This window comes from Crotalus tigris, unplaced genomic scaffold (genome assembly GCF_016545835.1).
Source record: "Crotalus tigris isolate CLP2741 ecotype Arizona unplaced genomic scaffold, ASM1654583v1 scf7180000017703.754461, whole genome shotgun sequence".
Taxonomy (NCBI): domain Eukaryota; kingdom Metazoa; phylum Chordata; class Lepidosauria; order Squamata; family Viperidae; genus Crotalus; species Crotalus tigris.
In genome coordinates, this window is record NW_024096578.1 from 390,432 (window position 1) to 410,527 (window position 20,096).

The window sequence follows — 20,096 nt, forward strand, 5'->3', positions numbered from 1 at the left end:
ATCTTTTTAACACCATCAAAATTCAACCATTCAAAGTTCCTTAGAAATGGGGTTTGAATATTATCAACTGTCCTATTAGTGTTTTTTTTTTTCCAAATTATAAGTGAAATCACTTCAGGTTAGCTTTTCAATATGCTGCATGAATGGTCTGGAAAATATTCTCAAAAAATGAAGCTCTTCAAGAAAACCTACAGTATATGAGCTTTGTGAATGAAGAAAGGAGTTTGTTTACAAAAAAACAAAAACACCCCTAGAAAGCATGATCTCGGTTCTGCAGAAGAGTTTATGTGGTTCGTGTTCACATGGCTGTTTGCTGAGGGCCGCAGACTTTGGGCATTGAAGGGTTGTCTTATTTGTGACACACAGAAAAACCAATATGAAGTTTGTGGGAGCATTTTTAAGGAAGAACAGAAAGCAGGGAGGAAAGATGATTTTGGTAACATAGAATGACAGACTGCTACAGAGAGAGAAGACCATGGCCAACAAACATGTCACTTATAATTGTGGTATAGATTTGCAAGATATCTTATTTCTATACTTGTGCATACATTTTACATAAACTGCAATGCATTAGAAATTGCTAGAAACAGTAAACTATAATCAGGATGGCTCTGACATATTTGTGAACATTTTAAGAATAAACTTTGTTTTCACGAGTAACTTACGTAGGTGTGGTTTCTGACTATAGGCCACACAGAAAAGCCAGGTAATTTTTTTTATTATTTTGGACCACTCGCAGACTATCATCATCCATGACACTGACAATAACATGGTATTCAGACAGAGTGTTAGTTTTTTCAAAGTTTATATAACTCGTAAGAGATTGCCAAACACAAACACAGAGCTAGGAATACAGCTTTTCAGGAACAGAAGTGGAGGTTGGTACTGAATAGGCACTTGTACCTTGTGCCAAAGGAATACTTGATTTCTAGCAATATGGACATATCTGTCAGGATAAATAATTTTAGGTACAATTTTTTTTCAAAACGGAATACCCCATTAACACCACTGAAGTGCTGGTCTTCTCTTTTTAGAACAGGCTGCAGCTCAAAATTAATTGTAATGGGTTGTAAAGGAATGCACAAAAATAAAAGAATATAAATCCCAACTAAATAAATAAATAAATAATGGAATAATATTACAAATACACATACACACACACATACAAATTTCATATATAAAAGACAAGTTATTTTCAGTGTCAAACAGGCTATTGAATTGATGCTAGCAGGCAAAGATAAAAAAAGATGTTTGAAATGTAAATTTTAGGATGGGAGAGGGGGAAGAATGTTACCTAGGTTGACTGTTAGTTTAACTCGTCCTGCATCCAGCTCTAAACGCAATGTATCAGCAGATTCTCTTGAAGTCGTGGCCATCAGAATGCCATATGCTCTCTGAGACCTGAACCGTAAGGAGACATCTTCTGCTTCTGTGTGCATCACCATAGGGAGTTGAATTTTCATAAACATGCTTCCATCATAGCTTAGAACAGTTGCCTCTAAAAGTATACAAGCAGAAAAATGATAAGAAATTTACCATCTTGGATTTCTGCAAGGTGAAAAGCCTACAAAAGATACCAAGAGTTACATCAAGATATATTAAACCACGTTTACAAATCTTGTGCTGCACCAAGGTGAGCATATCCTACCAGCTATAGAGAGTGAAACACAAAGGGCATGATAAATCTCTGTTTCCAAGTGCATTCCTGGACATTGTAAATAGGAGATGTGACAAGAACTGGGCAGTCTGCATTATAAAAATGGCAGGTTCTGATTAACCTGATGGATTGCTATTTCTAGTTATCAAACTCTGCCCAGAATCTGAATAAGAATTTTTAACACCAATAACTTAATGGAAAATAACATCAGCAGTAACGTAACTATTATCAAATGAAAGATATGCTTATATTTTCCTTTCCAATGCCTGCTTAACAATATTCTATATCTATACTGTTGTTTTTATATGGGTCCACAGCAATTCATACATTTATAAATAAAATACATTTTATCACTGTTTTAAATGCTGCATTCATCTACTACTCAATTACATACCATCTCCTAATATAAACATTCTAACATCATTAAAAATAGTAAAAAGAAGAGAGGAGAGTTGAGGGGAGAAGTCCAGGCCTGCACATACAATATGTATAATGTGAGCTTCTCTATTTACTATTAGCCTCCCCAAAAACATACATTGAAAAATATCACTTGACTTACTAAACTCCAAAGCCTGGTTAACAAGTATACATGCCACCTCTCCCCGCCCTCTCCAAATCATGAGAACAGGCTTCATTCAGTCTTAGGAACAGGCAATTTTTATTATGGACACCTTCCTTCCTTCTTTCTTTCCTTCCTTCCTTCCTTCCTTCCTTCCTTCCTTCCTTCCTTCCTTCCTTCCTTCTTTCTTTCTTTCTTTCTTTCTTTCTTTCTTTCTTTCTTTCTTTCTTTCTTTCTAAAATTACTATGGACATTAATGGATACAGGGTATATCCAGGGATATGGAGATGTCACTGAGTGGGTTTGGTCAAATATTTCCAAGCATTTAGGAGACAGTGTTGAAACTCTGGTCATAAAGAAGGCATTGTGCCTCCCAGAGGCTGATCATGCCCACTGTAATCATTAATGTAGAGAAATAATAGACGGGATTGTGGCTGCTTATGCACTGCCCATCCTGGGCTTATAATAAAATTTGGCACGGGTTTTATGGAAAACCAGATTATAAATGATATTATACAATCAGGTCTGGAAAATGTGATAAGCCTAAAATTTTTGTTAAAAAGTCATGCATAATGGTAAATTAAATGGTGGTGATATATTTCCTTCTTCTTGTTTTGTTTTGTGTGGATTTTTCCCTCTTTTGGCCAAGGTATTAGTTTATGCTCTGCCACATGTTTTAGACACTTTTTTTTCATACTTTCACTGCCTCAGCAATAATATTGTAAATGTCCTGGAAAGATTATGTATTATGGTTTTGGTCGCCACTCCTGAACAATATAAGTGGACCCGTGTTTATACTTCATTCAGATCAGATGATATACAGTATAGTAAAGGCCTATTCTCACTCTGAGTCGCAATTCCAAAGGGACTGGAAAGCCAAACAGCAATGGAGCAGAAAGTTATGCTCTAAACAACAGGAAAAAAGGGTTTAATAATATCTTGCTCATTAGGTAGCTTGCAGCATGTAGGGCAGGGAATAAATGTTTTTACCATCATTTCTGCATTAGAAATGCAACAGTTATAAAGGGAGGAAATGGCTTTATTAAAGTACACAAGAGAGCAATTGTCCCTTAAGGATGGGGTAGAAGAGGCAGAAGGAATTACATTAGTAAGTTTTCAGAAGTTTTATCCTGAAAGTAAATAATAGTAATTTTGGGGATTATGAAAAATGGAAAAATGGATTTGCTAATGAATTTGCTAATGCACAGAGGAATTTTCACAGAGTATTGACATTAATGATTTCTTTCTGGAAATAAATTCATTCAAATATTAATTCTGTTCTGCAAGATGCATCATTTTTGTAAAATACTTATGTTCTTTTGAGTTTTATTTTATTTGTAATAAAATATACCAGAAATGAATGCTACATGCTTTTATTTTTGCAAATAAATATATAATAAATATATAATAAATATTACAAAGCTAGAAGGATGCCCGTTTATCATTTGAAATCCAATTTGAAGAGCTGTTTAGATATTTGGTCTGTGCATACCAGTTTAAATACTTGATTCCCCATTTTTGCCCACTTTTTATAAACTGTTTGGTCTATTAATTACAGTGATCACCTGATCATACTGAATATTTGCTACTTGTTTTATTTAGCTGAAGACATGTAAGCTGTTTGGCTGACCCCCTCTTTTTCATCTAATACAGATAATAAAAGGGTGTAGGCCAAACTAAAAAAGTTCTGCATCTTAGCATCTCTGCTACCCCCTTGTCATTTTCATTCATTTCATTCATATTGCCCTTTTTATTGCTGTTCCTAGCCTGTTGAAAACGAACACCTGTGAAAGCTGTTGCCAAAAGGTAATCATGTACTGCAAACCCCAATAAAATATAAAGAAAGAAGCCAAATTATGCTGCCATGACATCTGTCTTGCCAACTGCTAATGTTGTCATAAACAAACAAAGCCCATCCACTGATTACTCTGATGTTTATACTTTCAGCATAATCAGCCAAAACTCACAGTAGCAAAATATGTGTAGAACACTACAACTTCTAAGATTATTATGTTCAGCCCATTTGAGAATATAGTCAACTTCAGGGATGGGAGAAAGAGAAATATAAAACTGGCAATAGCTTTCTTCTCTCCACTCTCCCCATGGCCCACATCTTTTATGAACTCTCTTACATGAAAAGGAAAATTCTTTCTAGCTTCCAATTATAAAATAAAATTAAACTTGAAACACAGAGACTTGTTGTTGTTGTTAATTGCGAAGTCGTGTCCGACCCATCGCGACCCCATGGACAACGTTCCTCCAGGTCTTCCTGTCCTCTACCATCTTCTGGAGTCCATTTAAATTCACACCTACTGCTTCAGTGACTCCATCCAGCCATCTCATTCTCTGTCGTCCCCTTCTTCTATTGCCCTCAATCTTTCCCAGCATTAGGCTCTTCTCCAGTGAATCCTTCCTTCTCATTAGGTGGCCAAAGTACTTGAGTTTCAACTTCAGGATCTGGCCTTCTAAAGAGCAGTCGGGGTTGATCTCTTCTAGGACTGACCGGTTTGAACGCCTTGCAGTCCAAGGGACTCGCAGGAGTCTTCTCCAGCACCATAGTTCAAAGGCCTCAATTCTTTTGCGCTCAGCCTTTCTTATGGTCCAACTTTCACAGCCATACATTGCAACTGGGAAAACCATGGCCTGGACTATACGCACTTTTGTTGGCAGGGTGATGTCTCTGCTTTTTAGAATGCTGCCTAGATTTGCCATAGCTTTCCTCCCCAGGAGCAAGCGTCTTTTAATTTCTTGGCTGCAGTCCCCATCTGAGGTGATCTTGGAGCCCAGAAAAATAAAATCTGTCACTACCTCCATTTCTTCCCCATCTATTTGCCAGGAATTGAGAGGGCCGGATGCCATGATTTTGGTTTTCTTAATGTTGAGTTTCAAGCCAACTTTTGCACTCTCCTTCTTCACCCGCATCAAGAGGCTCTTTAGTTCCTCTTCACTTTCTGCCATTAGAGTGGTATCATCTGCATATCTTAGGTTGTTGATATTTCTCCCGGCAATCTTAATTCCAACTTTTGATTCATCTAGCCCTGCCTTTCTCATGATGTGCTCTGCATATAAGTTAAATAGGCAGGGCGACAGTATACAGCCTTGCCGGACTCCTTTTCCAATTTTGAACCAATCAGTGGTTCCGTGTTCGGTTCTCACTGTTGCTTCTTGACCCACATATAGGTTTCTAAAGAGACAAATGAGATGGTCTGGTACTCCCATCTCTTTAAGGACTTGCCACAATTTGTTGTGATCCACACAATCAAAGGCTTTTGCATAGTCAATGAAGCAGAAGTAGATGTTTTTCTGGAACTCCCTAGCTTTCTCCATGATCCAGCGTATGTTGGCAATTTGATCTCTAGTTCCTCTGCCTCTTCGAAATCCTGCCTGTACTTCTGGTAGTTCTCGATCCACATACTGCTGGAGTCTAGCTTGTAGGATTTTAAGCATAACTTTACTAGCATGTGAAATGAGTGCAATGGTGCGATAGTTTGAACATTCTTTGGCATTGCCTTTCTTTGGAATTGGAATGTAAACTGACCTTTTCCAATCCTGTGGCCACTGTTGAGTTTTCCAAATTTGCTGGCAAATTGAGTGTAGCACTTTTACTGCATCGTCTTTTAAGATTTTGAATAGCTCAGCTGGAATACTGTCACCTCCACTAGCTTTGTTGTTGCTCAGATTTTCTAAGGCCCATTTCACTTCACATTCTAGGATGTCTGGTTCGAGGTCAATGACCATCTCATTGTGGTTATCTGGGATGTTAAGCTCATTCTTGTATAGTTCTTCTGTGTAGTTTTGCCATCTCTTCTTAATCTCTTCTGCCTCTGTTAGGTCTCTGCCATTTTGGTCCTTTATCATGCCCATCTTTGCATGAAACGTTCCCTTCATATCTCCAATTTTCTTGAAGAGATCTCTGGTCCTCCCTATTCTGTTGTTTTCTTCTATTTCTTTGCACTGTTCATTTAAGAAGGCATTCTTATCTCTTCTAGCTACTCTCTGGAATTCTGCATTCAATTGGGTGTATCTTTCTCTTTCTCCTTTGCCTTTCGCTTCCCTTCTTTCCTCAGCTATTTGCAAAGCTTCCTCAGACAGCCATTTTGCTTTCTTGCATTTCTTTTTCTTTGGGATGGTTTTAGTTGCTACCTCTTGTACAATGTTGCGAACTTCCATCCATAGTTCTTCAGGCACTCTGTCTATCAGATCCAGTTCCTTAAATCTATTTGTCACCTCTACTGTATATTCATCAGGAATATGATTTAGTTCATACCTGAGTGGCCTAGTGCTTTTCCCTACTTTTTTCAATTTAAGCCTAAATTTTGCAACGAGAAGCTCATGATCTGAGCCACAGTCAGCTCCTGGTCTTGTTTTTACTGACTGTATAGAGCTTCTCCATCTTTGGCTGCAGAGCACATAGTCAATCTGATTTCTATGTTGACCGTCTGGTGATGTCCATGTGTAGAGCCGTCTCTTGGGTTGTTGGAAAAGAGTGTTTGTTATGACCATCGTATTCTCTTGACAAAATTCTATTAGCCTGTGCCCTGCTTCATTTTGTACTCCAAGGCCAAACTTGCCTGTTATTCCGGTTATCTTTTGGCTTCCTACCTTAGCATTCCAATCCCCCATGATGATAAGGACATCATTTTTTGGTGTTAATTCTATAAGGTGCTGTAGGGCTTCATAGAACCGGTCAATTTCATCCTCTTCAGCACCAGTGGTTGGGGCATAGATTTGGACTACTGTGATATTGAATGGTTTGCCTTGGATTCGAATTGAGATCATTCTGTCATTTTGGGGATTGTATCCCAGTATTGCTTTTCCTATTCTTTTATTGACTATGAAGGCTACTCCATTTCTTCTGAGGGATTCTTGCCCACAGTAGTATACCTGATGGTCATCTGAGTTAAATTCACCCATTCCTGTCCATTTTAGTTCGCTGATTCCTAAGATGTCGATGTTCAGTCTTGTCATCTCTTTTTTGACTACGTCTAGCTTGCCTTGATTCATGGATCTTACATTCCAGGTTCCTATGGAGAATAAATCTTTACAGCATTGGACTTTCCTTTCACCACCAGATATATCCACAGCTGAGCGTCCTTTCGGCTTTGGCCCAGTCGCTTCATTCTTTCTGGCGCTACTAGTACTAGCCCTCTGCTCTTCCCCAGTAGCATATTGGACACCTTCCGACCTGAGGGGCTCATCTTCCAGCGTCATATCTTTTTTCCTTTTAGTACTGTCCATGGGGTTTTCATGGCAAAGATACTGGAGTGGTTTGCCATTTCCTTCTCCAGTGGATCACATTTTGTCAGAACTCTCTGCTATAACCTGTCCGTCTTGGGTGGCCCTGCACGGCATAGCTTATAGCTTCATTGAGTTACGCAAGCCCCTTTGCCACGACAAGGCAGTAATCCATAAAGGGACTACTTATACTCAATTACAGCTAATGCAAGATATTTGAATCTCCTGTTTCGAGGCTTCAAGTGGCATTTAAAAGTTACAGTAAACAAATGGTATATATTTACCAGTAATATGAAAGCACAATCTAAGTTAGAAGTCAATAAAATGAATGATTATCAGTAGGAGCCATTTCATTATAGCACCAGCCACAAAACCAAACATGGTGATATCGAAGAAGTTTTTTTAGGAAGACAGCTTTCTAACTGTCCTCTCAGGCTTGGAGCTAATGCTAGGAAAGAATCTCCTGCAGAGCACTTCGCAAACACCAAATAAAACAGGGTAATCACTGACAGTCCATTTTTCCTGCATAAATATTGCAGCTCCTGGGTCTCAAGCCAAATGCTTAATTCTGTGCAAATGCCCAAGAATGAAAATGTCATCCCTTATTATTCCCATGAATTCACTTGGAAGAATAGAGCTTGCCAAGAAAGAGTGAGCATGAATAGAACAACAGGATATTGTTTGCTTGACATCAGACAAATTAGAGGGGGCAGGATCGTCAAGAAATAATATTTCTTTGTGATATTTCATCCATTTTCAGAAAATAGGAAGGTGTATTAGAAATTTTTTCTATGTAACATTAGCTAAATTGGTCTTTCTTTTTTCAAAGTTGTAAAAGCAGTGTATCTTTGAATGTCAGATATTGTGTGGAAATAGGCAGGAGAGGGCTGCAACTTGTGAAAATTATAAAAATTAGGAATAGTGCTCAAGGTTTTAACTTTAGGAACATTACACTGACTACTGCAGGATCCTGAATGAAAATTTACCTTTTGCTTTGATCCAGTATAGAGAAGGGGACAATTATTTTTCTTTCTAGCACTTTTCTTGCAAGTGCGCGATCCACTTTTTTTCAAATCAACCAAATATTGATCCATTTGGTTGTGACAGGAATTTGACTGAGCTGTTTGTCTCCTGAGCCTCACATGGTAGGCTAAGAGAGTGTGACTGACCCAAAGTCACCCAACTGCTTTTAATGCCCAAGGCAGGACTAGAACTCACAGTCTCCTGGTTTCTAATCTGAACCACTAGACCAAACGATTTCTTTAATTAAGTAGACATGTTGCTTTGCTCCTGATTTAAATTAGTAAAATATAACAGTTAGTGAGCATCTACTACAGCCCTTGGTTCTCATACTGCACAAATTCCTTATTCCATTTAACATGATTCTCCTTTATTTCTCCAGAAGGAGTTTTAATCACTAAGTAAACACACACATCTGCTGCCCTTTTATTTCATGCAGCAACTGTAATGGTGTTCTGCTTATTGGCTAGAAATTTTTATCAGCAGGCACACATGGGTAGTATGATAATTCTGTAGAAGAGGATGGATTTATTGTATTTTGGAATCTCAGAAGTTGTAATCACATCAATGCATGACCATTATACAATTATTATTGAAGAAGGAGGAAAAGAAATGCTTTGAGCATAACTTCCTCCAGATAGGGAAGCTCTAGGGTAACATACAATATTCCATGTGCTGAATAAATACTACAGATATCTGCAGGAAAAATAATGAGATAATATTGTGAGTACATCAGATTAACATTGGTCCCAGCAGCTCAAAATCTGTGTTTCAGAAAATTAAATTGTGGAAAATGCTGAAATCATGCTACATTTGTTGCCTAGAATTATTTATAAAAATAATGAAAACATTATTTAAAAAGACAGGCAACTTGAACTAAGAAAGCAATTCATTTAGTTTTGTTATTGTTGAGCCATTTTATTACACTTCTATAGAGTTGCTTTTTATTTTATAGACTTGCATATGCTTGTTATCATTTTTTTCAGTGACCACATGACCTGCACGAAAATTCGTTAGTTTTTTTTTATTTTTAAAGCTGCAGATTTTTTTCTGTTCACAATCCTCTCGTTGCTGTCCACGCTTTTGTCTTTGAAAGTGCCTGGGAGTGGAACCATGTGTGTAATAGCAGGGGTTTGCCACAGGGTGGTACACTATGTCTATTTAACTGAAGACTTTTCTAATTCAGTTGACAGTCTAGTTACAGCCCCCACCCCACCCCTCTACCCCCGTTAGCGTGGTCTACCAGTAATAGAAAGGTCAAGAGACATTGGAATACCTGGATTTCTGCCAAAAGGTTTCCTATTCTAAAACAAGAAATAAACTTCAGAGGATGTGATTTTATTTATAACAGTACAAAATGGGAGACTCTGCCTCAGCTAGTCCTAAAGAGAGAAAGTGGGATTTTTGCTCAGGCTTTCACTGACATTTTAAAAGCTAATTGGGGGGATGCAAATCAAGTGCAAGGAAAAATCTTTACCTGCATGGTGAATCTATTCTGCAACATGCCATAGCTAAATTTGATTGATTACATAGTATAACAATAACTACAGACATTGGTATATCATTGAACATGTCTTTGTGCAGTAGGATTTTCTTCGTATAAAACAGATGTGAGAGTTATAAGAAAGGAGAAAGTACTGTGGGAGGGAAGAATGAGATAAAATGTCATCAATACTTCTAAGAATTGCATACAATCTGACACAATCACATCAGTATGATTTTTAATTGTCTGAGATCATAGCAAAATGATCACAAATTGGTAGAATATAAATAATCTTAATTTGGAGAGTGTTATATTGTTGAAGGAGTTGCCACATAGTCATTCACAGTGAGGTGTGCAGCATGTGGCTCTTTCAGCCTTTTGCTGCAGTTCCCAGTCCTCCTTTGCCATTTAAAGTCCCACAAAAAAAAGTGGGAGTTCAATCAATCAATTCCAACTTCTCACAAAAAAAAAGATCTCGCGAAGTTGAAACTGATTGATTGAACTTCTTTTGTTTGTGGGACTGCCCACCAGCTTTTGTTTGTGGGACTGCCCACAAACTTCTTTTCTTCTTGGGACTGCATGTGGCGGCGGCAGCGGAAGAGACGGAGGACTGCTAGAAAGAAGGTGCATGGGTCTGATGGGGCACACGGGGGACTTTCTACCAAGCATCGTATGAGCTGGCTGGGGAAATGGGCTGGGTGGGGGGAGCTGCCAATGCCACTGCCATGATCCCCCCTCCCCAGCCACTCAGTCACCATGCCACCATTGCCAATATTCTCACCTGGCCTCACGCTCTTCTTCTCATCTTCCACACTTCCCCACGTAGAGTTGGATGAGGCTTCTCAAAGAGGAGGGGGCTATTGCGCCCGAGTAACTGATTGAAGGAGTGGTCTGGGTGGGAAGGGGATGGCCAGAATTGAGCCCAGAGTGCCTTTACCTTGCATCAGCCTTATTGAGTGGGAAGGTGCCTCCACCGCCGCTTCTGGCCACCTTCCTCTCGCTCCAGGGCATGAATGAGGTGGGCGCCTCGTGCAAAAAAGGTTCCCGACAGTTGAAGCAACCCATGCCGAAACTTGGATAGAGCAGAGCCACCCAAGCCACTAGAAGCCGATTTGAGTAAGGAGGAGAAAAGCATTTCCTCAGGAACCACCCGAAGCTCTGCAGCTGGAAGAGCTTCAGCTGAGGCTGCTTTACACCTTCCTCTCCAGCCTCAAAGCCACTTAGCACCATCGGTTTCAGAAAGCCATTACAGCTCTCAGCTGGTTTCAGCATGGGTCACTTCAGCTGGTGGGAACGTTTTATGTATGAAGTGTCTGCCTCATTCATGCCCTGGAGCACGAGGAAGGTGGCCAGAAGTGGTGGCAGAGGCGCCTTCCCACTTGATGGCTAATGCAAGGTAAAGGCACTCTGGGCTCAATTCTGGCCACCTCCTTCCCACCCAGACCACTCCTTCAATTGGTTACTCAAACGCAGTAGCCCTCTCCTCTTTGAGAAGCCTCATCCAACTCTACGTGGGGGATTCTGGTGAAAGGGGGGTGCAATGAGGAGCGCAAGGGAGAAGTGAACGGGCTATGGCAGGAGTGGTGGGGGCTATTTATTTGGCAATGTCATTTGGCAGAGAAAGAGAGAGCATGTGAACTGCAGCAGAGGTTGGGGGAGGGGAGGGAGAGAGGGAGGGGGAGGGAGAGGGGGAGAGAGAGCATGTGAACTACAGCAGAAGCTGGTGGGAGGGGGAGGGAGGGAGGGAGGGAGGGGAGGGGGAGGGATATGGGAGGGAGAGGGAGATGGGAGGGAGAGAGAGCATGTGAACTGCAGCAGAGGCTGGTAGGAGGGAGAGAGGAGGGAGAGAGAGGGAGGGAGAGGGGGAGAGAGGGAGAGATAGGGAGAAAGGGAGAGAGGGAAGGAGGGAGGGAGGGAGAGGGAGAGGGAGAGAGAGAGGGAGGGGAGGGAGAGAGAGCGCAAGCAGTTCATTGATTTCATAAATGCAACGCACTATAGTTTTTTTATACATAGCATAAAGGTAAAAAACGATATATACAATGTTATCTTCATTTTAGATGTCAAAAGGGTTTTGCGGCTCCCAGTGTTTTCTTTTCTGTGGGAAATGTGTCCAAGTGGAATGTTTAAGGTTGCCGACCCCTGATCTAGCAGATGAGCCAGCTATAATACAACCTTCTCCTTCCACTTCTCACTACCTACTGAACTACTTGCACAGGGCGCCATAGCATGGGCATCACTATCCCCGCCTATTTCTCACACATGCTCAATGAGGTTTATTTCTGAATTGTTCTTGTACTTTGAAAAGAAGAAAAAATTGTTTCTCCTTGTCCATTTTATCCACACCATACATAATTTTGTATTCCTCTCCTTGTCCATTTTATCCACACCATACATAATTTTGTATTCCTCAACTATATCCTTCCCTTTGTCTCCTTTCTAGACCAAACAGTCCTCAAATAGGGATGCTGCCCCATCCCTTGAGCCTCTTAATTGCTCTCCTATGAACCATCTCTAGCTATACTACATCATTTTTGAGACATGGCAACCAGAGCTGCTTATAATATTCTAGATGTAGTTGCACCAATGATTTATATAAAGGGCATTATAATATTGGCATCACTATTTCCAATATCATTTTCTATTATCTCTAACAAGCTTTTGGCCTTTTTTTTTTTTTTTTTACAACAGATGTGCACTATGTTGGCATCTTCATTGAACTATTTATCATCATTCCATGAACTTTTTCCTTTTCACTTTTGATCCTATTAGTTTTTATAAACAGTTGGGGCTTTTGGCAACAATGTGCTTTATTTTACATTTGCTCACATTGAATGACTCCTTCCATTTTGATATCCACTCCCCTAATGTGCAGAGATTCCTTTGGAGCTTTTCAGACTCTCTTATTGTTTTTACCATCAGAACAATTTAGTGTCATCAGAAAACTTGGCTATTCCATTAAGCACCAGGTGATTCCAGGTCATTTATAAATATGTTAAAAAAGCACTGATCCTATACAGAATCCTGGGGAACCCCACTAGTTACCTCTCTTCATTGTGAGAAATGACCATTTACTTTTACTCTTCATTTTCCATTCTTTACCCCATTGCTTATCTACAAGAGGGCCTACCTTTTTATTCTATGGCTATTATTGTGATTTTAAACAGCAGTCAAGCTTTCTGGAGAGTGATTGCCCTTTTGGCTTCCTATTTGAGTTTTCTTTTCATCAGTCTATTCAGTTCTGAGAATTTCCCTTCTTTGAAGGGAAATATAACTATGCGGAACTTGCTATGTAAGTTAACCCATTTCTGAATGTTGAATTTTATTGCACTATTGCACTATGGTCACTATTTCACATTATGAAGGTGCAATAATAATGACATTTTATTGAGAATCAGTTCTCATTTTCTAGGTATGGTAGGTGATAAATTAGTAGCATATTATAAGACTTCGTAGTGTTGTATAGTCAATGTTAGCATAGGTTGTACCAAAGAATTGAAATTGACAGTATCCCACGTGCTGAGAAATCTGATTGCACGAGTTCCTCATCATGTGGAAGACCGCAACTGTGCACCAGCCAAGTATGGTTATAATCTATGGTGGGAAGCATTGCAATCACAGTTAGAAATATCCGTCTATGGAATACCTTCCTGTTAGAGTCAAAAAAAAAGAAAAACAACCTTGACTGCCAAGGAAGGCTCTGTTTTCTCTGGTGGCAAAAGGAGAAATGATCACAGAGACCCATGACGAGAAGAGAAGGATCAATTGGAACTCTGCAGGTTCCTTCTACAGAATCCTTTCCCAAAAGAATCATAATAGAGGAGGGTATGTAGTTATTTTCCTGCTGGAAGCTGCCCAAAGTCATTGGAGTTTATTTATTTATTTATTAAATTTAGATGGTGCCCATCTCATTGTTACAGCAACTTTCAGCTGCTGGGTGGCATGCAAATTGGATTGATAAATAAATGTACCTGGCCCCAAGATAGAGGCACCAATATGGTGACCTATTCTCAATTACAATCTCAAAGTTGGGACAAGGGAGCTCTGTGGTCAAACACATTGTTAATATCAGGCTCTTCTTTAATCCTAATGCACATATAAATGGACCCTTTGTATTTGGCTCTCCTTCTAAGAGGAAGTAACTACCTAAATATTTAGCTCAGTCTTTCTCCGTCATGTATTTTCTTTCTTGTTTTTCAATTAAAGTTAAAATCCTGCTTCACTTATCTTTCCCCAAGCTGGATTCTTAGGGATGCTCATACACACAGAAAAAGTCATTTTCTCTCACACCACTGTCATAGACAAATCACTACTTGAAGAAGCTGAACCTTAAAACTACCTATAACCTCAGCTGGAGTGGAAAATAAATGTGACTGATTTCCTCTGGGACTATGAATCTAGAACATTTTCGGAGTCTTTTCAGGGAATTTGTTGCAGGTAGTAGTCCTAATAAGATCTTCATCTCCACCAGAAAGATTGGAGATGATTGCTCCCAAATGTCTTTGATTAATCCATAAAGCTTGTCTCAGCTCCTTGGTATTCCGGGGAGCTAGGTTAATGACACATTTGGTACAACAGCTAGAGTATAGATGTCAGAAAATGTCTTGCAACATGATCAATTACCAATAAGAACTACAACAGAGGACTTCAGAGGATTTCTGTCCATGACTAATTTTATATTTCCTTTAGACTCTATTCTGATGCCATAGCACAGAGAAAGATTTGAGAAACATTTAGACACAGGAGATCTATTAAAGTCAACATTAATAAGGCTTCTGCTGATTGAGTTAAGGAAAGTCATATATTCCTTCTGTTAACTACATTACAGGTTACTCCTATCCAAATGCTGGTATCTGACAATGCTTATCAGATCGTAAGCCTTCGTTGTGGCCTATGGTAGAATTGTTGGATTTAAAGTGCTGGCGAGAAAATAGCTCAATTCTCTCTGGCAGAGACTTAACCAAACTGTGTAATGTAGTTGGAGAGGTGAAGGCCACATAACTGAAAACTGCCAAATTGGAAAATGCTAAAAGTAAAAACAATGTTACAGCAAAGTCTTATCATACTACATGAAGTATCAGCCTTATGACTTTTGAAGTCTTAGATCAGGGTTCCCAACCTCAGGTCCATGGACCAGTACCGGCACGCCAAACAAGCCAAGCTCCATCTGTGGGATGCAGGCAGCATACAAACCCATGCACTCTCCAGTCCATGGAAAAACTTTTCTCCACGGAACCGGTTCCTAGTACCCAAAAGGTTGGGGACCTCTGCCTTAGATTCACAGATCTAAGATAATCAAGTACTCTAAAAATTGCTATAGAATTCTTTTATACTGCTGTCTTCTTTGTTTTGATCATTCCTGAATGTCCCTGTCAAATTACTCTTTCTTTAGTAGATATTTTATTTAGTAATATTTTTCTGAAATTATTTTAGTTATCCATTAGTTAGGATAGCAATTGTTATTTTTTGTTCTTTGCCTAAATGTTTAGGCTCTTTGCATTAACTATTGTAAACTATTCTTCATGATTGTTATATAGCTGTTTCTACTTTGCTTCTGTTTCCAGGACTAGAGACCTCTGTTTTTTTTCCCTTACCAACTTTATAATTTCATTCTGAGATCTTTCTTTCACTTTGTGGGCCAAATAAAACCTCTCAGACTGAAATCTTGTTTTCTATTTGGTACTGATAATCCATACATTCTCTTAAGTATTCTCCTTTTTGATATCCTGCGAAAATCATAATGTCATTGTGACTTACTTGCTTTGAAAATGAATGTGGTGATCAACTAGGGCTCTATGCTGTATGACAAATTACTATTTATTAGATCTGTGCAATGTGCCTTGCAATTAGGCCTCTATGGTGAACACAATGGTGGCACAATTTGTCTTAATGAGACATTTTATTTTGATTCTGAGCTTTCTCTGGGATTTCCATAGACAGAAGTCTCTTCCAATTCCTAGACATTCTAGAACAGGCCCCCAATTTGGCATTAAAAAAACAACATACCACATCTACTTCATTGTTTAGAGGCAGGGGACCATAATCATGAAACCACATTGTAGGAGCACTTCATTTACATTTCACTATCTTTGAAGCAAACTACCCTTGCAAAGCTTTTTATTGTTGACAACTTTATAGTTATAGTGTTGATCAAATATTATTTATAAATTTCATTATTTATTTAACCAATACTGCAAAGTCTATTTGACCCTTCTTGATTTTTATAACCAGCAAAATAAACCAGGCAAATTATATTATGAACAATATAATATTAGTATTGTTATATATATTGCATTAATAATATTCTCCTTAGATACCATTTTTTGAAAGAAAAGTAAAGAAAAAAAATCTAAATCAGTTTGCTCCATTCAGTAATAATTTGTATGTGAAGATTAGATCATTTTCATGGTAGTTTTCTTTTCTCAGTGGAGTATTTTGTCCACTGCTTCATGCAGTGCTTTATAGATTAATGTTTATTACCAACCAAATGATTGATCCATACAATTGTATGCAGAAAAAATGCACATAATAGATCAGTAGAACGTACATAACTGTTTCACTTCATTCCATCCTCATTCTGCAAACCAAAGGTTTGAAGACAGTGACTTACCTCGTTCACATGATCTGCCCAGGTAACCTGTACCAGAACAATCACAGACATATCTGTTCCAGCCATCTCTACATATGCCATTGTTTTTGCATGGGTTGCTTAGACATGGCTTTGCTGTTTCTCTTGAACAGGAGGGTTTCACCCCAGATGTGCTCTGGATTTCTGCCATTTGACGGATATCTTTACTTTGTCCATCAATAAATAAGTCTCGAATACAGCCCACATAGCCATAATTTAGAAGGGCTGTCCAAACCTCCGTTGGAAAGACAAGGCCAGCTTTATTTTCTGGCAAACCTCCAAGGTATAAATCATCATCTAGATCCAAGATCTCACTTTCTCCTGGTGCAGTATAAGGACTTCGCATCGTGTTGACAGAAATAGTACCTATTTAGGAACAAAGTATAAGTAATTCATTTGAGACAACATGTTCTAACTATTTATTATTGGTATTTATATTCTAATTCTCAGTGAAAGTCATCCCCCCAGTAATTATAATAAATATTATATCACATGCATTTATCTGGAGAACAATTGAAACTTGAATAAATTATTTTAAAAAGGAATAGAAATAACTCATTCAATTGTTATTACAAGAATTAATCATGTGCAATGAATTATAATTCTATGTTTGTTCATTTGTTTTATTGGCTGATAAAAACAAGGCAATTGTTACAGGAGGGTATATTGATTTTCTAATATGATAGATACTACCCAAGATTGTGTGATGAAACCAATTTAATTCCTTTATAGCATATAATTTGATCATCTTTATTCAATAGTATGAAGATGGCACATTTTGTATTAGACTCTCACCGTACTTGATTCTTTTTCTTCCAAGAAGTAAGAAAATTAATCAATCAGTCTATCAATGCATGAATACATATACCATGTGAATGGGAGACAAAAATTATAGCCAGCGAATGTCTAAAAGAATTATTCTTAGTAATGGGTGAATGTAATTTTATGACATTGAAAACAAAAAAATAAAACAGATGTTAAAAAAAATAGCAGAAAAATGAAATGAATGTTTCCTCATATGTTTGAGGAACTACATATCGTATTAGTGAAATGTTTCCACTACTATGTAAAATAACTTGAATGAAAAATGGCACTGAAGAACAATCCAAAATAATTAAAAACAACTTAAAAAGTAACTAGTATAAATATGAAAAAAGGACACTATGGAAAGTCATTTGAGGAACCCAGAATTTGCTCTGTCTTGTCAGATAGTATCTAAACCAGGGTTCCACTGTTATTTTTAGGATGCATGAGAGACGAAAACAGCACTAGGATCAAAACATGATCAGAGTGTTTCCAGCTGTTTCTTATATTGAAATGATTTGATCTTAAACATTAAATATGAATTTAAATTAAATATGTTTCTGTTCTAAGCACATTTGCATAATTTATCTGTCCTGTTTCTTGGGATATATGGAGCAGCAGTAGATGAACTTTGACTGACATTGCCATTTAGAATCATCAGAATATGTTATTTGAGTTATTTAACATTTATGACACAGACTGTTCCTCCTAAAATCCTGAGACAAATAAGACCTCATAAAAATGAGACATCTGAATGGATCAAACTCCTTTCCCCTAAAGTTTTTAATTATTTGAAGAGTTTTATTTTAATCAAAGATTCTTAAATAATAGCAGTGTCTTTTGAAGGATATTTTTTAAAGTTATGCCTCTCAGCCCATAGTAACCATGCTGTAAAAAGGTTAGTTATTCTACCCAGTTTATTCAAACCTGACCTTTGGAACATTTCCTTAAATAAAAATAGCAAACCTAAATATTGCCAATTGTATAGGCAGGATTTCAAGAATTTGCTTTCCTAAAAGTAAACTTTTGAACAAAACAGGGTGTAGTTTCTGAGGAGATATGCATAAGGTTGCAGTAGAATTGATTGTTGATTAGTACTATACTCTTGCCAGCAAACTATGCCAAGCACATAAAAATGTTTACAAAGTAGAGAAAAATGAAAGAAGCAGGATCTAAATCTAAATTTTCAAAGTATATATTTTAACTCAGATTTGTCCTAGTGTTTAAGCATAGATCAGACAATAACTGAGATTGTTAATTATATAATATAGTACTGCCAGCTGGAGCTTTCCTCCAATAGGTTTTTTTATATCCTACATGCAAACTTTCTTCATACTAATAGTGAGCACAAACCCCTCCCCCCATTTTTTTTCTAGTCATTATCATGATGTGACAAAGCAATCAGTTGTCATGATGTAACAAAGCAAAAGTTCTTTTAGGAATTGACGCAAAGGAGAACTGTGGAGAAATCTTCATATCTGGAGAATGGTGCCCTTGCACTCTTGTGTGTTAAATCCTGCCTTTTTTTTATGCAATCACATCTCACTGGCATGCAGACTCACTTCCCACATATTTAAATTAAATTTCAAGTTGACATCTTTAGAGAAACTTCCATTATAGATTTCTGCCTCCTGAGAAATTGGAGACTTCTTCTTTCTCTGAAGAATCATTGATCTAATTTCACTGCTTACAAATAAGATGGAGAATTTTGAAAGACATTTGTCTCCAGATCTTTTTCTTTTTCCTTCTCCTAGTCTGAGTTTTAATCATGAACCATGAAATGCAATATATATATATATATATATATATATATATATATATATATATATATATATATATATATGTTTTTCTGAGGTTTTCGCAGGTGTTTGTATGTAGGTCTTTGGTTGTTCGGGTTTTCTCCCGCGTAAAATTGACCAGGACCAGGACCTATGAAAAACTTGAAGTCCAAAGAGCTTCCATTTTATGCGACCTCGCATTCCTACGCAACTGCCGAGATCAAAATCTAATCCCCACATGTTTCCAACTGAAATTCCACTCCAACTCTGCAGCCACCAAACGGATCCTGAAAAGAACAGAATTGGCCCTAATCAGAAATGAAGATTCTGATTCCTTCTAGACTGAATTAACAAAGATCTCCTCACACTCCACCTCAAACTCAGCAACAAGATCCACCCCGCACTTTGGGACAAATCCAAACAACTCGCCGTCTGGAGAGCCGAAACACAGACCACCCTCAAGACAGACACACACCAACAAACTCCGAAGACTACAAGAACACCAGAAACAAACCCCTCCTCCCTCACAGCCACACATGAAACAAACAGTGCATAACATCTCAGATAGGATTCTCACCAAAGCCGAAACCAATGTCCTTTCCAAAGGATTCAACTTTGCAGTCACTCCCAAACACATCCCCACTGAAACCATTATATGTGGAGTTGAAACCAGCCTGACCAAAATCAACTCCGACAACGCTAACAGAATCAGACTCGAAATCACCAACATCCTCTGCACCAGCAAGCCACCCAAAAACAACTTACCCAAAGAGGAACAGACAGCACTACGTAACCTGAAAGAAGACACCAGCATAATAATCCCACCAGCAGACAAGGGCAACGCCACGGTGGTTATGAACACATCTGACTACCAAACCAAATTAACCAACCTACTCCAAGACTCCACATACAAACCCCTAAATACAGATCCCACC

General features: G+C 38.3%; 1 protein-coding gene across 4 annotated transcripts in view; it reads right to left on the reverse strand.

The window, feature by feature from the left end:
* LOC120306009 (neurexin-1) overlaps positions 1–20,096 on the reverse strand; it is a 622,144-nt gene that overhangs the window by 300,736 nt on the left and 301,312 nt on the right. For all 4 annotated transcript variants that reach the window (XM_039338545.1, XM_039338547.1, XM_039338546.1 and 1 more), the window contains 2 exons: positions 16,562–16,945; positions 1,295–1,498 (listed from right to left, as the gene is read on the reverse strand). In XM_039338545.1, the coding sequence (XP_039194479.1) occupies positions 1,295–1,498; positions 16,562–16,945 (588 nt within the window). The remainder of the gene's footprint in view (positions 1–1,294; positions 1,499–16,561; positions 16,946–20,096) is intronic.